The sequence below is a fragment of the Nannobrachium achirus genome (assembly GCF_963921795.1).
Source record: "Nannobrachium achirus genome assembly, chromosome: 11".
Classification (NCBI taxonomy): Eukaryota; Metazoa; Chordata; class Actinopteri; order Myctophiformes; family Myctophidae; genus Nannobrachium; species Nannobrachium achirus.
The window spans coordinates 32,100,367-32,120,140 of NC_137820.1; the positions used below are offsets into that span (position 1 = coordinate 32,100,367).

Genomic DNA, 19,774 nt, shown 5'->3' on the forward strand with positions numbered 1-19,774 from the left:
ATGGCTATAAATAGAAAATGAAGGGTGATCTAACTTGTCTCTTTGGATAAATTCTTTCCTATGGCCCTAAGATACTTCTATACCAAAGGGGACCTTTGCATCATGACTTGAAGTTAACAGCTTATTTTTCGGGCTTAGAGCCTCCACTAATTTAGAATAAAATATAGGCATACGAAGTTTAGCCTATTGTATTAATAGGCCTACATAAAAAAAAAAGGCGCATCAGAGATCCTCTAGTCAGTGTGATAGAGCTCCGCTCTCTCTCCTCTCCAGTGCACCGCTGATCATCACTGCAGTTGGATTGGATTTGGGAAGTTGGAACAACTCGCAGCATTAAAACGGCTTTACTCTCACTGCTGAACGGCTGGACTGTGGAATTATGAACACAACCGTTTCATCCTCTGTCAACCTGCGTTTGAACTGAATTAATTCCCAACGAACTGAACAGAACATGGAGATTGGAATCCGCATCCTCGTAGCGTTCCTCGTCGTCCACCAGGTAAAACTACACTTTCAAACAGCGCGAATACTTAGGTATGCTTTTTGGGAAAACAGTCTAATCATCTAATGGTTAGTGGTTAGCTCTAACAGGTGTGGGTTAATCGAATTATTATGAATTGCAAGAATTGATACGCGTCAGTCTCTGTCCACACGTGTCCTTTTAATGTTGTTTACTTGTCTTTACTAGCTTTTTTTCTTTTCTTTTTTTGCTGGGGGGGGGGGGGGGGGGGGGGGGGGGTGTGACAGAGTTCACTTTACAGATAGCGGGGCTGTTAAGGAGAACAATACTTCAGTTCTGGAAAGAAGCACCACAATTTTACAGAGTGTACCTCTTGGGTCATTCTTTAGAAAAATCACATTAGACACTTAATTTTCAAAATGTCCGCCAGTTTTAAAGATGGCCGCCTTTTCGGATATGTTTTACAGTACGCCAGCCAGTTAATATCGAATTTTCATAATATTAGAGTTGTTTTGTAGGTTTTAAAACATCCTGAGTTCATTTATTACACTTTTAAAGCAGCCAGAATAACCTTTCTGACTTTTGGTTGGGGTCTTTCCTCACCTGGGACCCCCCAGACAGACCCCTGAGCCTATTTCAGTAATCGCTCTGCTCCTGCACCAGAACAATGTTAAATTAGATCTGAAATATGCTCTGAAATAAAAAATGACTAGTAGCAAATAACAGAGGTCTTCCACGGGGGGTCCGGGACCCCTGGGGGGGTCCTCAGAGCTATTACAGGGGGCCTGCCAAATCTCGATGAGGTCTTTTTTTTTTCTTTTTTTTTTTACATTTGAAACTTTGAATGTTTTTATGTATCCTGGTTTTATGTATTGTACTTTGATGGTTTATTAGTATTCTCAGTATTATTTATAATGTTTTTTGTGTTAAAACAGTTATGGTTGACAGCTGTTACTGCAGGGATTGCAATAATGAAGGTATTGCAACTTTTCACTTTGGGTGCAGAACAACATTTCCATTTATTGCACTGCACTCACACTGACAACACATACACACACACACACACACACACACACACACACACACACACACACACACACACACACACACACACACACACACACACACACACACACACACACATTTTAACCATTTATTTATGTCCACACAAAGGAGATGCATACAAGGACACAAATAGTATAGGTGCAGTAGAGTAACATTTACAAAATCATGGCATTATGTCTTCATGATACAATAGCAAGGCACTTGGTACTCTACGGGTATAAGTAACAGCGTCTCCGCCATATGTGGCGGCTGCCGATTATAGCGGAGACGGAACAATACTTTGCCAGCCTTTTTGCCTCTTTTTTAGGCACTCCAAGTTGTTGAAACCCTCTAACAACCAGCCTGTGGGTATGTCCTAGGCTGCCAAATATGAAAACAAATAGTCTGCACCTGTACCCCAGCTCTGAGATCGTATTTAGGAGAGGTTGGTATTTAATGACCTTGGTCATGAAAGCTTCCTCTAGGCTAGGGTCAAAGGTGCAGGCCATCTCCAATACAGACACTTCCCTGGACTCTTCATCAACCACAACAACATCTGGTGTATTAGCTGTCAAAGATGCAAACATTTCCAAGTTATCACAGAGATGAAACATGGATGGAATGACACGGGAATGTTTGTACACACACACACACACACACACACACACACACACACACACACACACACACACACACACACACACACACACACACACACACACACACACACACACACCTCTTTGTTATTGTCACCCCAAAACCCTCACCTTATCCTCTTATAGAGCCCATGGTTAATTACGCCCAAAGAGATTCACTACACTACAGTAATTTCAGACATGCAGGATATATTCGTCTTCATCATCATCATCATCTTCAATGTCCAACCTAATAGTGTTGACACAGTCTCCACCATAGCATAGAGTGAAAGGCAGGTTATTTGAGCAGCTGCACCGTCCCTTACAACCTGCTTTGCAGACACATTTGATGGGCTCAAGTACTGCCTTTGGAGCAGGGAGAGCAAGAAAACTGAAACCTGGAATATACCCTCCACTCTCTGAATTCCATCTATTTTCTTCGATTGGTGGAAGCACAGGGAAATTTGTCAGGTATGATTTATCCTGCATTGTGACGGAGTTGGCACGGAGGTAATGTGGTAGCAGTGCAGCACGAGTTGGAGGTAGCATCTCACCCTCCAAGTTATTTGACAGAAATAGTTCCCATCTGAGTAATCCCAGGGTTGTTGGACCTTTTGAACTGTAAACATGGCATGCAAAATGTTCGGACTGCAATGTTGATGGAAGCTCACAATTTATAAGCTCAGGAGGAATGGCCAATGACCTTGCCAAGGTCCTTGAAGCGGTTAGTGGCTTGGTCATCATCATCATCATCATCATCATCAAGTAGGCATTGACCCATGTCTTTTTGGTGATTCCAACAAATGTTCTTCCCCAGTCAACACCTGAAAAACGCAAAGGAACCCTTGACATTTGTAACATCAACTTGAACTCACTCGAATATATCAATTTCCTTTTTTTGTACCGGAGGCAAGGACTTGATAAGGAATCGGGGTATCAGCCTCTTCATGTGTTTGCACTTCCTCAAAATCATGTCCCTTGATGAAGGTATCGTATTATGATGCCTACTTCGTCATACCTGACAAATTGCCCTGAGCTTCCATCAATTGAAAAAATAGATGGAATTCAGAGAGTGGAGGGTATGTTCCAGTCAGGTTTCTTGCCATCCCTGCTGCAAAGGCAAAGCTCATCAAATGTGTTTGCAAAGCAGGTTACAAGGGACGGTGCAGCTGCTCAAACAATAACCTGCCTTGCACTCTCCTCCCTGCAAATGATATAGTGGAAACTGTCAACATTATTAGGGAGGACATGTATAGTAGTGAATTTCTTTGGGTACAATTGACCGTGAGCTCTTTAAGAGGATAGGGTGCGGGTTTTGGGGTGACGATAACAAAGAGGTGTGTGTGTTGTGTTGTCAGTGTTAGTGCAATGCAATAAATGGACATGTTAGACTGTGCGCCCAAAGTGAGAAGTTGCAATACCTTAATTCTTGCAATACCTGTGAACCTGTCTGTCTAACACACACATGTTATAAATAATACTGAGAATACTAATAAAAACAGTTTCAAATGTAAAAATATATATACATATAAAAAAAAGGAACTTCCCCATCAAGATTCGGCAGGCCTCCTGTAGTAACTCTGAGGACCCCCTAGGGGTCCGGGACCCCTGTGGAAGACCCCTGGGTATTTGCTACTACTCATTTTTGCTTTCAGAGCCCAGTTACAACAACTTTAATGCTTCAGTTATGATCTAATTTAACATTGCTCTGGAGCAGGAGCAAAGCGACTACTCAGATAAGCTCAGGGGTCTGTTTGGGGGGTCCCAGGTGAGGAAAGACCCCAACCAAAAGTCAGAAAAGTTATTCTGGCTGCTTTAGAAGAGTAATAAATGAACTCACGATGTTTTAAAACCTACAAAACAACTCTAATATTATGAAAATCGGACATTAACTGGCTGGCGTACTGTTCAGAGGCAGCCATCTTGGAAACATGGCAGCCATTTTGATTTTTCAGTGTCTAACGTGTTTTATCATAGGAACAACCCCTAAGGAGTACTTGTGAAAAGTTTTAGGTTTCTTTCCACTTGTGAAGTATTTTAGTGCAAAAATGCATTTACCTGCCCCGCTAAGAGCGCTCTGAGCTCTACTACTGCGTGTTTGTGTATTTTTGCGTAGGTCCTATTTGTGTTGTCTCTGTGTCCATGTGCAAATCAACTCTCCACTCGCATCTACATTCCACTCAGGCACGTTGAGCGTTTATTTGGCGAGAGAGAAAGAGAGGTGTGTGTGTGTGTGTGTGAGTGTGAGTGAGTTTCTGCTCCTTTGGGACCTCAAAGGACCCCAAAACAAGTAGTGTTCACTGCTCACATGGATTTAAATCCTATTTGTAGACATATGATATTTGTATCAGTCCTGTGCTTTTCCTGCTACCATCCATCCATCCATCCATCTATCTACTCCACCCACCCCATGCTCCTCTCCAAAAGCAAAGTAACATAGGATTTAAACAATTTCCGGGTCATGCTGGAGGATGGGGTGAGCTAGTGACTAGAAATTAACATTGGATGATTGGAATTTGGATCTAGAGAGCCTGATCAACAAGAGACATTGAGGGAATGAAAGACACTGAGCTTGCTGATTAATTAACTCTTTCTGTGCCACTTGGGGGCGCCAAAGTCAAAGTCTGTTGAGTGGCCAGGCTTTACTCCATAGGCGAGCGCTGCAACAGACAGGGACCCACGTGGCAGTGACGCGCGTGTACATGTTTGTGCTTGTGATGAGAAGGACCCGGATGAAATGGCTACAGATAGCTCTAGGCTGATAGCTCATTTAGAAGATAGATATTCGGCGATTTAAGCCGCAAATAAAACATTCAAGCTAAGATTAGAACAGTTCAGAGAAAATGCTCTCTAAAGATGTGACTTTGTATTGGATTCGGCGGCGCGATGCTGCGGCGTTACCCGATTACGGTCTGGTGGAAAGGGCTTTCGGTCGGCGGCCTAGATTTTAAATTTAGAGCCAGGCTTGGTGCGGCCACGGATAAGCCGGACTAGTTCGGGATAGGCACACTGGAATACGTCGCGCCGCCGACGGTGAACATTCAGTGAACATTGGGGGGGGGGGGGGGGTCTAAACTTTATTTTAAACCATTTTCAATGGAATAAATCGTCGGACCATCTAAAATGGCTCGTTGGAAAGCGCTGGACGAGCCAGGACCACCCACGTTGGTCCAAGCAGCTGTTTTTTGCCGAAGAAAAGCCGAACTTGTTCGGGATAGGCACTAAATGAGTTAAACAAGGTTTACAGGGTTTAGAAATGATTAAAATGAAAACATAGCAGCTGTACACTGCTGCTTGAGTAAGACCAGAGAGCAAGGAAAGCAAAGACACCCAAAACAACTCTGACAGAAAGGAAATAATGACAGTCAGGAGGTAATGAACAGTGGAGTTGTATAAGTAAATAAAACTCCCAGGCAGCGCCTGCATCTCCCAGTCTGTGCTGTGTTTATTCTGAATCATTGCTCCACTCAGAGAGACTGCTTTACGCTTTATTTAGAAAACAGGGGATGTATTGTCAGGGAGGCAACGGGTGGGTGTGATCAACTTGCAGATCAGTGTACCTGAGTGTCTTCACCAATAGTAGTGGTTCATTCAATCCCACAGGAGGAGGAGAGGAGATGCTTGGGGAGCTTTACGGTATTATTATGTAAAAGCCTTATTACTTGCACTAGCAGAGCGTGCAAGTACTGTCTGTGTTCGGTTTTGCCTGTTTCCGGCTGTCTGTTTGCGGCTGACAGTACAAAGGCAGGGCCTTTAGCCAATGAGGGAGCAGCGTTCTTGGTGACCTCACCACCAACATGTGCGACCTGATAAAAATAACAAGGTGCAAGTGCCATGAGTGCCGTGAACCATGAATGACACTCTGCCTGTGAGCTTGTATATCTGCTATTTTTGAGCGGTGGTAAACCGCTCCTGAGAGTGGCTGTGGGTGTCTGTAGCCACTTGTCCTCAGCGTTTTGCCATAGCAATGTGTTTTCCTCAGCGTTTTGCCATAGCAATATGTGTGTTTGCGTAGCCATATTACATCATATTACATCTCCAATTATCTGTAGCCACTTTTCCTCAGCGTTTTGCCATAGCAATATGTGTGTGTGTGTGTGTGTAGCCATATTACATCACCAATTACATCCTAGACTTATATCCTAGTGTATTTTTCCTCAGCGTTTTGCCATAGCAATTTGTTTTCCTCAGCGTTTTGCCATAGCAATGTGCGTGTGTGTAGCCTGTATCACATCACCAATTACCAATTGAAGACGTTATGCAAGCAAGCAAGTAAGTTACTTTCCACCTAGCTCTGTGTTTGATCACATATTTCCCTGTGCTCTGTTTTGTAAATTGTGTTCCAAATAGAGGAACAACTTGTCTCTGCTAGGTCAGCAACTTTGCCCGTTTTAAACTGAACCCTGGTGTGAGGAAGAAGTGGAAATCTGACGTTCGGTTCAGTAATTTTCTGTGCTGCAGATCATTGATTTACTGTCTCAATTTCTCTCAAGGAATGCTGACTCATCAGACAGGCAAACTAGTTGCCTGTCCGGTTTTTATGTTCTAGCAAAAAAAGCAACAATACACAAAACAAGTTGGATCTCTGTCCTATGTGTATAGTTTCTTGACACAATTTGTGATTTGGTACTAAAATAATATTGAATTGGATGATCATAACATTACAATCTCCCTCAGTTAAACTAAACTGACAAATTCTGATGCCTTTTATTTTGGCTAGAGGTTTTCCAGCACCATTGAGAGCTGTTACACCCTACACACTGACGGATGCACGCGGGCGCACGCACGCACGCACGCACGCACGCACGCACGCACGCACACACACACTCACCCAGATGAATCAACAACTCTCCCACTATACTGTTAGTTGGTAAATGTAGAATTCTCATACAGTATTATATCAAAATTATAACCCTAATATTCCCAGCTCTAGTAGTCAGTCAGTCAAGGTCCCCCAAATTAATGTGTTGGACCCCATCTGTAAATATTTTTGCCGGGGACCCCCACACGAATATTGTGTTAAAATGTTCACAACAGCTTGCTTATTGGCTATTGTCATAATAGCTTATTTACAGTATATGGGTTCAAAGTGGTTGAACTGATTTTGATGCTATATTATCTAACTTTGCTGGGGACCCCCTGGAACCCCCTCAAGGACCCCTGGGGATTCCCCCAGCCCAGACCCCAATTCGAGAACCACTGATCTAGTCGCACACATGCACCATCATCGGCATGCATTTTACCCCTCACAGACATGCGAGTGTCACCTCATCCGTCAGGCAGAGAGGAGCTGAAGGCAAAGCACGAAACAAAAAAACAGTACAACTTTAAAACAACTTGCCGGGGCTCAAGGCTCAAGAAGAGTTGAAAAGTAGAAACTAAAGAAGCCTTCAAGGCTTGACGCAGAAACGCACGTGCCTTAATTAATTAAATAGTACCAGAAGGACTTCGGGTTCGGATTGCTGGCTATTCTTTTTCTATTTTAGGAGCTGAAGGCAGCAATATAGAACGGCTGCTGCTCCACATCTCATTGTGGGTTTCTTTGTCATTTAGGTCTTCGTCTCTCCACTGAGACATCCTCTGTCTGCTTCGCACGTCATAGCCGAACACAATTTTCCGGTGTGGTGGCCTGTATACTGACAGCAGACTGGTGGCCTGCATACTGACAGCAGTAAAACTATCAATACTGCAATGTAGAACTTATCTGTAGCAAATTAAAGTCTCTAATTCAAAGTTTACTTGACTTAGGGTTGGTTGTTTAGGGTTAGGGTTACATAGGGGTAACTAGTAGCTAAAGTTTTCAAATAATTGTACAATATTTGCCTCTGAGATGTAGTGGAGTAGAAGTATTGAAATTTGGAAGTACTCCAGTAAAGTAAAAGTACCTCAAAAAGTACAGTTCTTGAGTAAATGTACATGTACATACATGTTACTTAAAGACCGGGTGAAATCAAAAACATGTTTTTCACACTTTTAGAGCATATCTGTAGTGATAATGTGGCCATACCTAACACTAGATGCCAAAAAAATAGAAAATAAACCATTTTTGTGTATATTTATATCAACGGTCCCTAAATAGGCCATTCTTAACCCTCTAAGGCCCACGGTTGTAATATTACAACGTTTGTATTTTATCCAAAAAAAGGTTTAAATCATTTTATTTTAGCTCCCCCTACCACCTAAACACCACCATTGGATTCTATTGTTTAGTATTACAATGCCATTGGCCACAATATTTGCATATAAATACCCCCCACAGGGGCTGACATTCACACCCGCCACACCCGCTGAAATTCCAGAGTTTTGAAGAACAACATCTCACTTTTTCATGGAAGCTATACCTCACAAAAACATAAGTAAAATGCCTGTACTATTTTTTTTGGTGATCATTAGAATGTCTAGAACATGTACATATGTTATTATTGTGAAAAATATCCCCCATATGTAAATTAGAGCATGATTTATGATTTTTGATTTATGGCTATAAAATCTTACAAAAACTTTTTTTTGAAAAAAACATTACATTTTCCTCTTAATAGGACTCCTACAACACCATCTGATTTTTTTCAATTTTTTATTTCAAGTATTTCTTAATGCGGGCCTTAGAGGGTTAATTACTTCCTGTGAACAGAAATTCTAAAAGTGATGACATGGATACTTAACCTTTGATTACATTCACCTGTTTGTTTCCCATTGCTGGCTCCCATTACTCCCATTACTCAGATTTTAAATCCCATCGCCTGAAGGGCTGGTCCCCTCGGACAGGCTTCCTTTTCAAACTGAAACTTCAAAATAAAATACCCAAAATAGTCATTTCATTGGGTCTTTAACACCACTATCGACTGCATGGCACAGTGTCGGCAGTGAAGCTGTAGAAATAGGTTGAGTTGGCTCCATTCATTTCTCTGTGTTCACTCGATCACGAGAGCACATTATGAATGCTTCTTCTCATTTTATGTTGCAAGTATTATCATTATTTTCTTAGCGATTATTACATTGATTACTTTTGTGATGAATCAAATAATTGAGAGGCGGTTTAAAATTATCAACAAAACGAACTGTGTTGTGCTAAACGAGTGAAACTACCCTATCTATAAGCTCACACTAGGGTTCAAGTTGTTAATATAAAAAGGATTGGAAGATTTGGAAGACCCCCTGTAGTAACTCTGAGGACCCCCTAGGGGTCCCGGACCCCCTGTTGAAGACCGCTGGTATAGAGATACTGTAGCTTTGTCAGGATTCTTTTTCAAAGCTTTGTAAACGTCCACCATTGCTTCAGAGGATGTTTGTTGATGAAGATCCAGTGAGTCCTAACGAGCTGATTTGCATACCGTCTGGCCTGCAGCTTAGAATCTATAATGGGCATCTTACTTAACAACTCTGGTGGCTTTGACTTCTTCAGCCTGGAGTCAAAGCTGCGGTGCTTACACTCAACTCAACACAGCATTCAAACTCTCCTTCCTTTCTCTCTCTCTCTCTCTCTCTCTCTCTCTCGTTCTCTCTCTCTCTCGTTCTCTCTCTCTCTCTCGTTCTCTCTCTCTCTCTCTCTCTTTCTCTGCCCCCCCTCTCTGTCTCAGTCTCTGTCTCTCTCTTGTCATTTTGTTAAAGGACAACAGGGTTCATATTTTAGATTGTAATTAGAGAAAATAAAAGATGAGTGTTAAAATGTTTTCATTAACTGTTTTCTATTGTTTTAGTGATTTTAGTATTTTGATTTCACTGGGTGAGGGCATGCGTACAAGTGGATTAAAAGGAGATATGAAGGAGGTGGAGATTTGGCGCTGGAGCTGATGTAAGGATGCAAGGCATGGCTCTGTGAGTTGGGGACGTGAAATGTGTGGCAGAGACATTTCTCAACCTGGAGATTTACTCAGCTCTTCAATCTGTGGGCGGAGGGCAGCCAGCGAGCCTCTCTGGCAAACATGAATATTTATTTTAGCAGTGTGTGTGTGTGTGCATGGACTGTTGAGTGACATAGACCTGTTTTCAACCTGGTCGGCAGGTTGAAAACCGTTGGCATTGTAGGTTTTTGCAAAACACAGACTTGTTGAATATCTCATCAACATTTCCAGTTACAGGCCATCTTGAATGACTAATGTAGCCTATAATATGTACATATACTTTTTTGCTGCAGTGTTGGATGAAGTTGGCCCCTGAGAATAAGAGTTTTCCTGATCACTCAAAAATTAAAGCCTGAAACATACTCCATGTAGGTCAAGTGCATGAACGCAAATGTAGGCCAAGTGCAGTGAACATGCTTATAGCCAACGTGCACTCTAATGCAGGGGTCTTCAACAGGGGGTCCGGGACCCCTAGGAGGTCCTCAGAGTTACTACAGGGGGTCCTCCAAATCTTTGTGTGATAGAAAACTTGTTCTCCTTTTTTATATTGACCATTTGAACCCTTATAGCGTCCATATTCTGAGAACTTTAGCCAAAAAGGGATCTACAAGCTCACAACGCCTCGCGCTGCGAGGCGTTGTGAGCTTGTAGATCACCCTTTGATGTGGAGGAAAAAGAGCAGACTTAAGGTGGTTGCACACTGCTGCGTTTTTCGTTGCGAAATGCGTTTTTCAGGGCAAGGAGAGAGAGAGAGATAGAGAGAGCAAGGGACCGAATGGTGCGCGAAACAGGCGGCAGTGTGCAAACGTGACTGACATAATGTGAGGTTGATTTTTTATTTGCGGGTTCCGAAATTCACTCCGATATTCGGCCCGAAAAACGCAGCAGTGTGCAACCAGCTTAAGTACAGAGTGAAAGGTCAAGTTTTTTTTTATGTTTATTTATTAAAACGGGTGCTTTTTTATAATTAATAGAATTTTCTCTCTCTCTCTCTCTCTCTCTCTCTGTCTTCTATCTAATGTATTTCTTTTTCTCTCCCTTTCTTCATCTCTCTATCTTATCTTGTGTGGCAACCTTCTAAAAGAGGGTCTGCCCAATGGCCATTTTTTTTTCTAGGAAACTGTGTTTGAGTGCGTGTGCGTGCGTGCGTGCGTGCGTGCGTGCGTGCGTGCGTGCGTGCGTGCGTGCAACTGCAGAAGACTCGGCCACTCTGGAAAGGTTATCTGAGGTGAGGGAATGGAACGTGAGGAGAGGAGTCAGTGGAGAGAGGAATTAACAAAAAACTCATGAAAGGGAAAGGAAAAGTCACACTAATAGAAACTTGAATAAAATGAAATAATCAGTGTTAAGACTGAGGAGAGAGAGAGATGGAGGGATGAGGAGTAGAATGTACATGATGTTTTAAATCCACATTTTCATACTTTAATAGTAGAAATTACATGAGGATTTATTGCATTACAGCAGAGAATAATCTATCAAATTTCTTTTGTGTGTCTCGCTTAACAGTGAGCCTTAACATTCAGCCTTAAGGAAATGATAAAGAATAAATGGTATTCTCTTCAGGGACGTGCTGGCCATTGGGAAAAGCGGGACAACTCCTGAACGGCCGGTTCATTCCTGGCCGGTCCAGGCCGGCCATTAGGAAAAAATATATAATAAAATGTCTGCCTTTGTTCCATTTTGGGGACTGGGCGGCCAACAAAGTAAATCGTCACTGTCGGGCAGAAACCTTGTATCATCATACAAGGCCGTTGCACAAAAGTAGTGAAAACAGCAGATCTACAAGCACACAACGCCTCGCGGTGCGAAACGTTGTGTGCTTGTAGATCGGCTGTTTTCACTAGTTTAAATACTTTTTTAAATGATAAATAAAAACGTTTTGGACATACAAGGTTTCCACCCGACAACGTCGAAATGTAACTCATGTAATTGGCCCACTGGCTTTTCACTTGTCATGATCTGAAATGGCAAATCTTTGAGTAGCAGCAGCGCTATAGAGAGAGATCTCTCTCTCTCTATAGCGTGCAATGAGGGCCTCTCCAACTCTTTTTCCCGGGCTGAATCAGGGGCCCAGCACGTCCCTGATTCTCTTTCTTTGCTGGGTCTGTTGTGTGCCTCTCATCATTGCACCTGAACAGTGAAGTACAAGTTGAATGGAACAAAGAGAGGATGTTAGCTGTGACAGACAGATGAATACCCTCGTCTGGGTGTGTGATGAAACATGTAGACCAAACAGAGCGAGTTATGATCCCACTCTGAGGCCGTGTTGCTCTCTGCAGATGAGATGACACTGTTGTCAAACTAGAATATGAATGAGATTAAAACCTTCTGTTGGGAAATCCTCTCTACTGGATAGCTTCCACAAAACTCAACTGACTTAATTGTCCCGGTGGGGGATAGAATGTCACTGCAATGTCACTGCATGTCTTCACACAGCCATGCACATAACGTTCCTCCAGATGGTCCTTATCTTCCCTTAGGTTTCCTTTTAAGACTTCAACATGCAGACAAAGCCTGATCCTCACTCTGTTCTGTTGGGGAGTTTAAATCCAACATCTCACATGCCTCACCCTAGGTCTCATTTCACACTTTATGGCTGAAAGAATTCCCCAATTAAAGGTTCCCTGTTTAACAACTTAAACCCTATACTTACTTTACTTAACGGACAAGAAGAAGTGTTGAAGGACAACTCCGCCCTAAATCACTTCTAGGCTAATTTTCCTACTTATATTGATCCCAAAAGAACATCCATGGGAAAACAATAGCTAAATGCTACACTGGCCCATACTAGGTGGAAGAACAAAACATCCTGACTACGGTCATGTGACCAAGTGACGTCATTACGCATGCACTGACGCAGCAGGGCCGTGTATATTACTATGGAGGTGGATCTGGGCACTCAGAGGGGATAACTCTGGCGCCATCTAGGGTCTTTCAATGTGTTAAAGGGATATTCACTTTCAACAAAACTTTTGGAAATGTTATCATCTAATCAAGCTTTTATGAACATCCTGAACACTTTTCAATTAGCTTGATTCAATATTTAGATATTTGATGTAAATGCTAACAGTCCTCCTCCAGGAGGAGGCCCCCATACACACCCATTGTAACTTCAAACTCCATTTTAATCATGCTAGATTCATTAAAACACCCAATATGTTTTTCTGGTGATTCTTATTACCCTCCTAATACAGGCTGTGTTTTTTATTAAAAAAAATCTGGTTCGAAGTGAAGCGGTGAACTTTTATTCTATGTGTTCTAGAGCTATGAACACTGTGATCTATACATTCTTCCAATTCTGAATGAATGAATGATTTTATCTGGAGGGCCGAATTGTCATGTCAGGCATGCAAACTTGTAGCTTTTCGGCGAAAATCGCTGTTTTGATCGTGCAGATTCGTTAAAAATATGTTTAGGGGGGTGGGGGGGTTGTGTCGTCAGAGCAGAAGTGAGAAGAGGAGCGTTTATTTCTTATTCTCGGCTCCGTCCGTTTTATCAGTACAGTACAATAGTGTTGAAGGTGGATGGGGAAAGTGGGTCGTTTTATTTTTTAACAAATCAAGCGCTCCTCTTGCATGTGACGTCATCTGGCAGCGCTCAACACTGACTGCACTGCGAGCCACAGACAGACAGAGCAGAGCGCTCAAAGTCTCAAAGCTCGCAAAGTTTCTGTAGTAGTTGTGGAGTGACTGTGGACTGTTGGCTGTTTGATTCTCTTGCATCGCGGTCGTGCGCTATTCTGCATCGATGCGTGACGTGATATTATCGGTTATTAGCCTTGTTGATTTTACGATGATGCGCTAGCTTAGCCACATGCTAACGCTAGAGTGCCGTTGTTGTGACTTCTGCCTACAGTACAGAATGAGGCTGAGACAACAAGTCACAAAAAGTCTGGTCTCAAGAAAAGACTATTATATATATTACTGAGCTCGAGTTAATAAGTGAAAAGGATCAACCTTTTCTTTGACGATGGCGCGCTAGATTGCAAAAAGTCAGCCAGGAGAATCCACCAAATGAATCATGTGATTTACAACACTGTTTCCCAAACACTGGGTCGGGACCCATGTGTGGGTCGTGGAAACATTTTTATGGGTCCCTTCATTTTTGGTTTCCTACATTTCGTCTTTAATTATTATTTCAAAACATTTTCAAAAAACATTCCCTCCCAAAAGAAGCTAAACATTTCATGATTAAAAAAATAAGTAAATGTTTTTTCTAATTTCATGAATAAATAAAATACAAATGATCTAAGAAATGATCTCAGAAAACAAATAGGCCTATTTAAGAAGTAGTGAAAATAGCCGATCTACAAGCTCACAGTGCGCATTGTGTCTCTGTCTATGACTGTCTATTAAAGACAAGTCCCTAAATATTAGGATATTCCTATAACTATATCTGTAGGCTATATTATATTTTTGAGCGGTGCAAACCGCTCCTATATTTCACTTTTGGTTTATTTAGCTAAAACATATTAGCACGGGACGATTCTTTCATTCTTCATCGATTGGCTAGTTGATTAACTAAACATTAGAATTGACCATTGACCAATCAGAAACCGTTCTACCCATGACGACATGTGTTAGCCAAACAGAACAGACCAATCAAACGCTGTGTTGTTCATGCCAATTTAGATCTGTCTTAGCCAATCAAAATCCCGCTGTGTCCATGATGTGTTGTGCGTAACGGCCAGGTTGTTTGTCTGACCTCCTGTCTGTTTTCCCTCTTGTCTCCCTCTTGCTTTATAACCCTGAACTTCAAACCGAACTTCAAGCTGGTGTTGGCTGGGTGTATCCTGGGATCCAAGACAGCGACCACACTTCAGATCTCAGGCTACACCTAGTCAATACTAGCCCAAAATACAGGCAAAGTCAGAGGGCAAAATCTATTCTCTTCAGTTTCACTCCCTCTATAGCATGTCCCTGTCTTGTAAGTGACAAAATATACATCTTCACACCTTATACATGTATATCTGACCACGGGCTCTGGTCTGACGTAACACACAAACATGAGACTGGTTGCAATGAAGATTTGCGCAGGCTGTCTTCCCTCTCTATACAGTTCATACTACACAGCTAACAACCATGATGCTTTATTACTTATAACGATAACAAAAACTAGAGAAGAGAAATAGATATGTTTTCAGCATATATTCATTATCAAACCAATAACCCCTAACTCCTTTTCTAAATGTTTGTCTTTTTTTCCATTACAGTATTAATGGTCATACATATATGAAAATCTATATTTCTTTTTTCATTAGACTATTAATTAATGATAAAATAATACATACCGTAAATCCCCAATTAGTAGCCCGGGCGTTTATTTCGCAAAATGGGGTCGGACCCCGGGCGCTTAAAAGGGACCAGGCGGCTATTGGTAACAGGCTTTTATTTATTTTGGCACTGGCCAGCACTGGGCCATTATTTGGTAATTTTTTCTTTCTCAAACTATATAATAGTAATAATAATCAAAATGTTATAATAAATGTTAGAATTATTATTATTTTAATTGTTATGAACACCCAGAAAATAGCACATTGCGATCTATTAGACCAAACCTCATTTAAAAAATCACACCCGTGTGAAGTGGAGCTGTGTGTGTGTGTGTGTGTGTGTGTGTGTGTGTGTGTGTGTGTGTGTGTGTGTGTGTGTGTGTGTGTGTGTGTGTGTGTGTGTGTGTGTGTGTGTGTGTGTGTGTGTGTGTGTGTGGATCATGTGTACCGATTTTTGTGACATTTGAAGAAAATATGTAGGAAAAGGAGCAAAAAGTGTGTTTTGGAGAAAATTCAAGATGGCGGAAAATCTATCATGGCGCAAATGGGCGTGGCCTATATGGGGAGATGCGTCATGACCCAAGGAATCCAGGGAAAAAATATTTTTAATTTTCCGACCTACGGTTCAAGAGTTACAGGCCAAAACGTAAAGTGGGGTGTTATGGCGCCACCATACGGCCAAATGACACAATTATTTTTTATTTAATCCTTGAAATCATTATGAACCTCCTCTCCAAGTCTTGAAACTCTAGCCCCTATGGTTTGCGAGAGACAAATAATTGAATGTGAGTTTTTGCGATTCCCATTATAAGTCAATGGGGAAAATTAATTCACTAATAAATTAATATCAATTAAACTATTGAACCTTTCTCTTAGCAAGTTACTAGCCCACGATTCCCGAGTAAGCCGGTCGATTTGACATATGGCGCGAGTGTGTGGTGGCAAAACTGTGGGACTAGTAGCGTGCCGAAGTTTAGGAAGTTCAGGCTACATACAGACACACACACACACACACACACAGACCCACACGGCCACGTATAGGGAGCCTGTGCTTCACACAGCTCCAAAAATATCAAGAGTGTATGAATGCCTTTTAAAAAAATATATATACTATTATTTATACTAAGGGAATCTTTCTCCAAAATAATCAATTACCGCATACCAGCAAAGACGCATCTAGGTCTGACTCTGTAGTCAACGAGTCGACTCAACGACCCAATTAGCGTAGAAGTCCTGCAGCTGGTGCTCTGACTGGACTCTGACATGACCACTGAACAGCTCCACTATCCTGACATTAAAATATTATGGTATTGCATTATGATTAAGCCTTCTGCATTCCCCTTGAACCTCAAAATAATGGATTACTTCTTCAAAATGCGGATAACAAGAGGCAGCAACAGGTAATGAGTTATTCTGATCCAGCTGGTGTTATTGTCCAGTCTTTCTCCATCACAACGTTTTGCCATTAAAGTAGCCTACTCACGCAAACTTTGCATTGTAGCAACGTTTTAGACAGTAATGAATGGTGGTCAGTGAGCAGAGAGCAGCAGACTCCTTAGTCCTTTTTTCCTCTCTTTTTTTTGTGTCCTTTGGCAATCTGTTCCCCGACGCACAGACAGACAGTGCGTCCTGCGTGCGCGTCATATGGTAGCGCAGCACTGGGCTGGGCTGGGCTGGGCACCATATACATTTGGCTTAGAAGTAGAAGTGTCTGTTCACAGGGCTGTGAGCTTGTAGATTTGCTGTTTTCAGCGCATTACCGTCATGCAACATATGACCCGTAGCGACGCACAGCGAGTGCGGTGCGTTGCAACGTGCTGTCACAGCACTGCTGTGAGCTTGCAGATTTGCTGTTTTCAGCGCACCACTGCCATGCAACATAAATGACCAGTTAAGTTGAATAAATAGCAAATAATACCAAACAACCAAACAAATAATAGCCCGGGCTCTTACATAAAACATAATAAGGATAATATTAATTGCAAATAACGGCCCAGGCGCTTATACGGACCGTGCGCTTATTTGAAACAGGCGTTTATTGCGCAAAATGGGGTCAGACCCCGGGCGGATATATGGGACCCGGCGGCAGTTTGCCACCGGGCGATTAATTGGGGATTTACGGTATATGAAAATCGCCTTTGCACCGCTCACTTCGCACGGGTGCGATTTTTAATGTAGATTTAATTTTCTTTATTATATCTAGAACAATCGGTGGTAGGCAACAAGTCCAAATATGTATGATATGTATGAATGATTAAGTCACTGTTTAACCGACTTAGAATCGTGCAAATTCACCCAACCCGAACCAAAAAAGTTTCAAAATTTCGCACATTTTAACCCCATAAAAGGTTGTCACATTTTTCACCTTGGGGCTGTTTGCATGTCTGCATGTGAAGCTTGACCAATCCTCAAAGTATGGTCTCATTGGACATTTTTAATCATCCAATCATCAGACCGGGACGGACGTTACACACATATTCTGGACGTACGGGACAGATAAAACCTGTTCATTCTGGACTGAAATGACCATATATGGACATGAACGGGACACACAAAGCCACTCCTTGGAAGCGGCTTTCACCGCTTCAAAAAATACTTCCAACCCATCCATTGGCTAACTCGGCTATAACATTTAAATTGAAATGTCTGTATCCAAATAAAACATGACAAATACAACAAAAAGACAGATAAATCTCTCTAGACATTGATTGATTAATGTATGATTCACATTCCAAGTGAAGTTTTGTCAAAACGTTCTTTCTTTTTTGCCTTTTTCTTTTCTTTTTTTTTTAAACCGGTAAATTTCTTCTCTGGTTGTCAATGCTGCTCTCAGAGCATCTTAAATGATATATAGACCAATGTTAAATTGCTGCTCTGGGGGTATTTTGTCAATGCTGCTCTCATAGCAGCATGAATGATATGCATATACCGCTTATCTGGCTTTGTCTGTACGTATACTAGACTGCAGGGCTGCTGCAACCCATTTTGGTGCCAGACGCACAACTGGCTGTTGGTGCCCCCACGAGTCCGCGACAACGACGCTGGCGCAAGTAATGACCAGACACTTAGGCTGTATCTTCATTTTCATATTCACTTTCATCTTCAACATCCACAGGAACTGATTGAGCAGTAATGGCTGCAAGTTCCCACCTGACATCAAAAGTGAGTCCTGATTGATCCAGACCATACTGAATAACTGCCAGCTTGCATAATGTCTTCAGACAAGGGTTTATGTCTAAGATGTACAATTCATCTTCCCCCTGGTTAAAACCTTTAAAGAGGATGATACGATCGCCCACCATGCAACAGCACATCATATGATTCCGACATGGGCCTTTCCCCTTAGGCTCAATCTTCTTCCAGGAGAAGGTCTCTGGATTGTATTTCCACAGATCCTCATAGGACGTCCAATAAGTGTGGCCACCCAGTATGTAAAGCTCTCCATTGTAGGAAAAGGCACAGTGACTCAAGCGTTTTTCTGGAAGAAGCTGTTCAGAAGGCCTGCTCAGCCAGCAGTTGGTCTCTGTGTCAAACACTCTGACCTTGTTAGAGTACCCACCATTATCACCCGCAAACACATACATCTTTGTCCCGATGATGGTGGCAGTGTGCCGTGTTGAAGCTGATGGTGCAAAGCTTCTGGTGTTAATGAAAGCCCAGACCATTGTGGTGGTGTCCAGTTTGTAGATGTCATCAAGGTCTCCAGTCTTCTTGTTCCATCCTCCATATATGTACATAACCTTCCCCAAGACACAGGCTGAATGGCCCTGCCTCCCCTCTGGAACGGTCTCGGAAGTCTTGGGTTTATACCATCTATGGGAGTCGGCATCAAATGCATAAAGCACGTTGCAAAATGTCCATGGCCATGAGTCAGTAACTCCCCCCCAGATGTAGATGATATGTTCTATGAGCACAGTTGTGTGGAAGTCGCGTACGGGAGGAATCTCAAGGGGACATTCCCCTCTCTCAGCTGTCACTGCTGGCAACGTCCTCCAGCGCAAAGACACTGTGTTGAAGACATGCACATCAATCTGATCCGTAAGGGTCTTCCCATAACAGGCCCCACCAAAGGAGTACACCTTGTCCCCAACTGTCACAGCAGAATGAGGTCTTCTGCTTGTTTCTCTTTTCAGGTGCGCCGTCCAGTAGAACATTACTCACACCAAAAAGTATTCCGGTTAAGGCAAGGTTTTATTTACACTGACACGTCACAGAAATGTTCTCAGGAAAGATCTCAGGGTAAGAGCAGCAGCGTGTCTCAGCTAATAGTTAAAGTGACTCAAGAACCTGTGATTTTGCACCTCAATTATACCAAACGGTAGCTGCCTTGCTGTATAAAGAATGTAGTACTGTTAACCACGTGAACGCATTTTATAGATACAATGTCACAAATGTCACGTGAAGCTTGGACAATGTGCGAAGCAGCTCAGAACGGAAGCGATGTCACAGTCACAGACTTTCCTCTGATTGATTGTAGTGACTGGGTCTTGTATTTCTATGTCTGTTCCTTGATCTAGGGTTT

At 42.3% G+C, this 19,774-nt stretch overlaps 1 protein-coding gene across 1 annotated transcript in view; it reads left to right on the top strand.

Moving 5' to 3' along the window:
- Window positions 1-451: 451 nt before the first annotated feature.
- The window catches only part of LOC308294289 (cadherin-13-like), a gene marked incomplete at both ends in the record, with an annotated part of 228,901 nt that continues 209,578 nt past the window's right edge, over window positions 452-19,774 (top strand). The window contains one exon of the mRNA XM_080737017.1: window positions 452-499. Coding sequence (XP_080593143.1) covers window positions 452-499 — 48 coding nt within the window. The remainder of the gene's footprint in view (window positions 500-19,774) is intronic.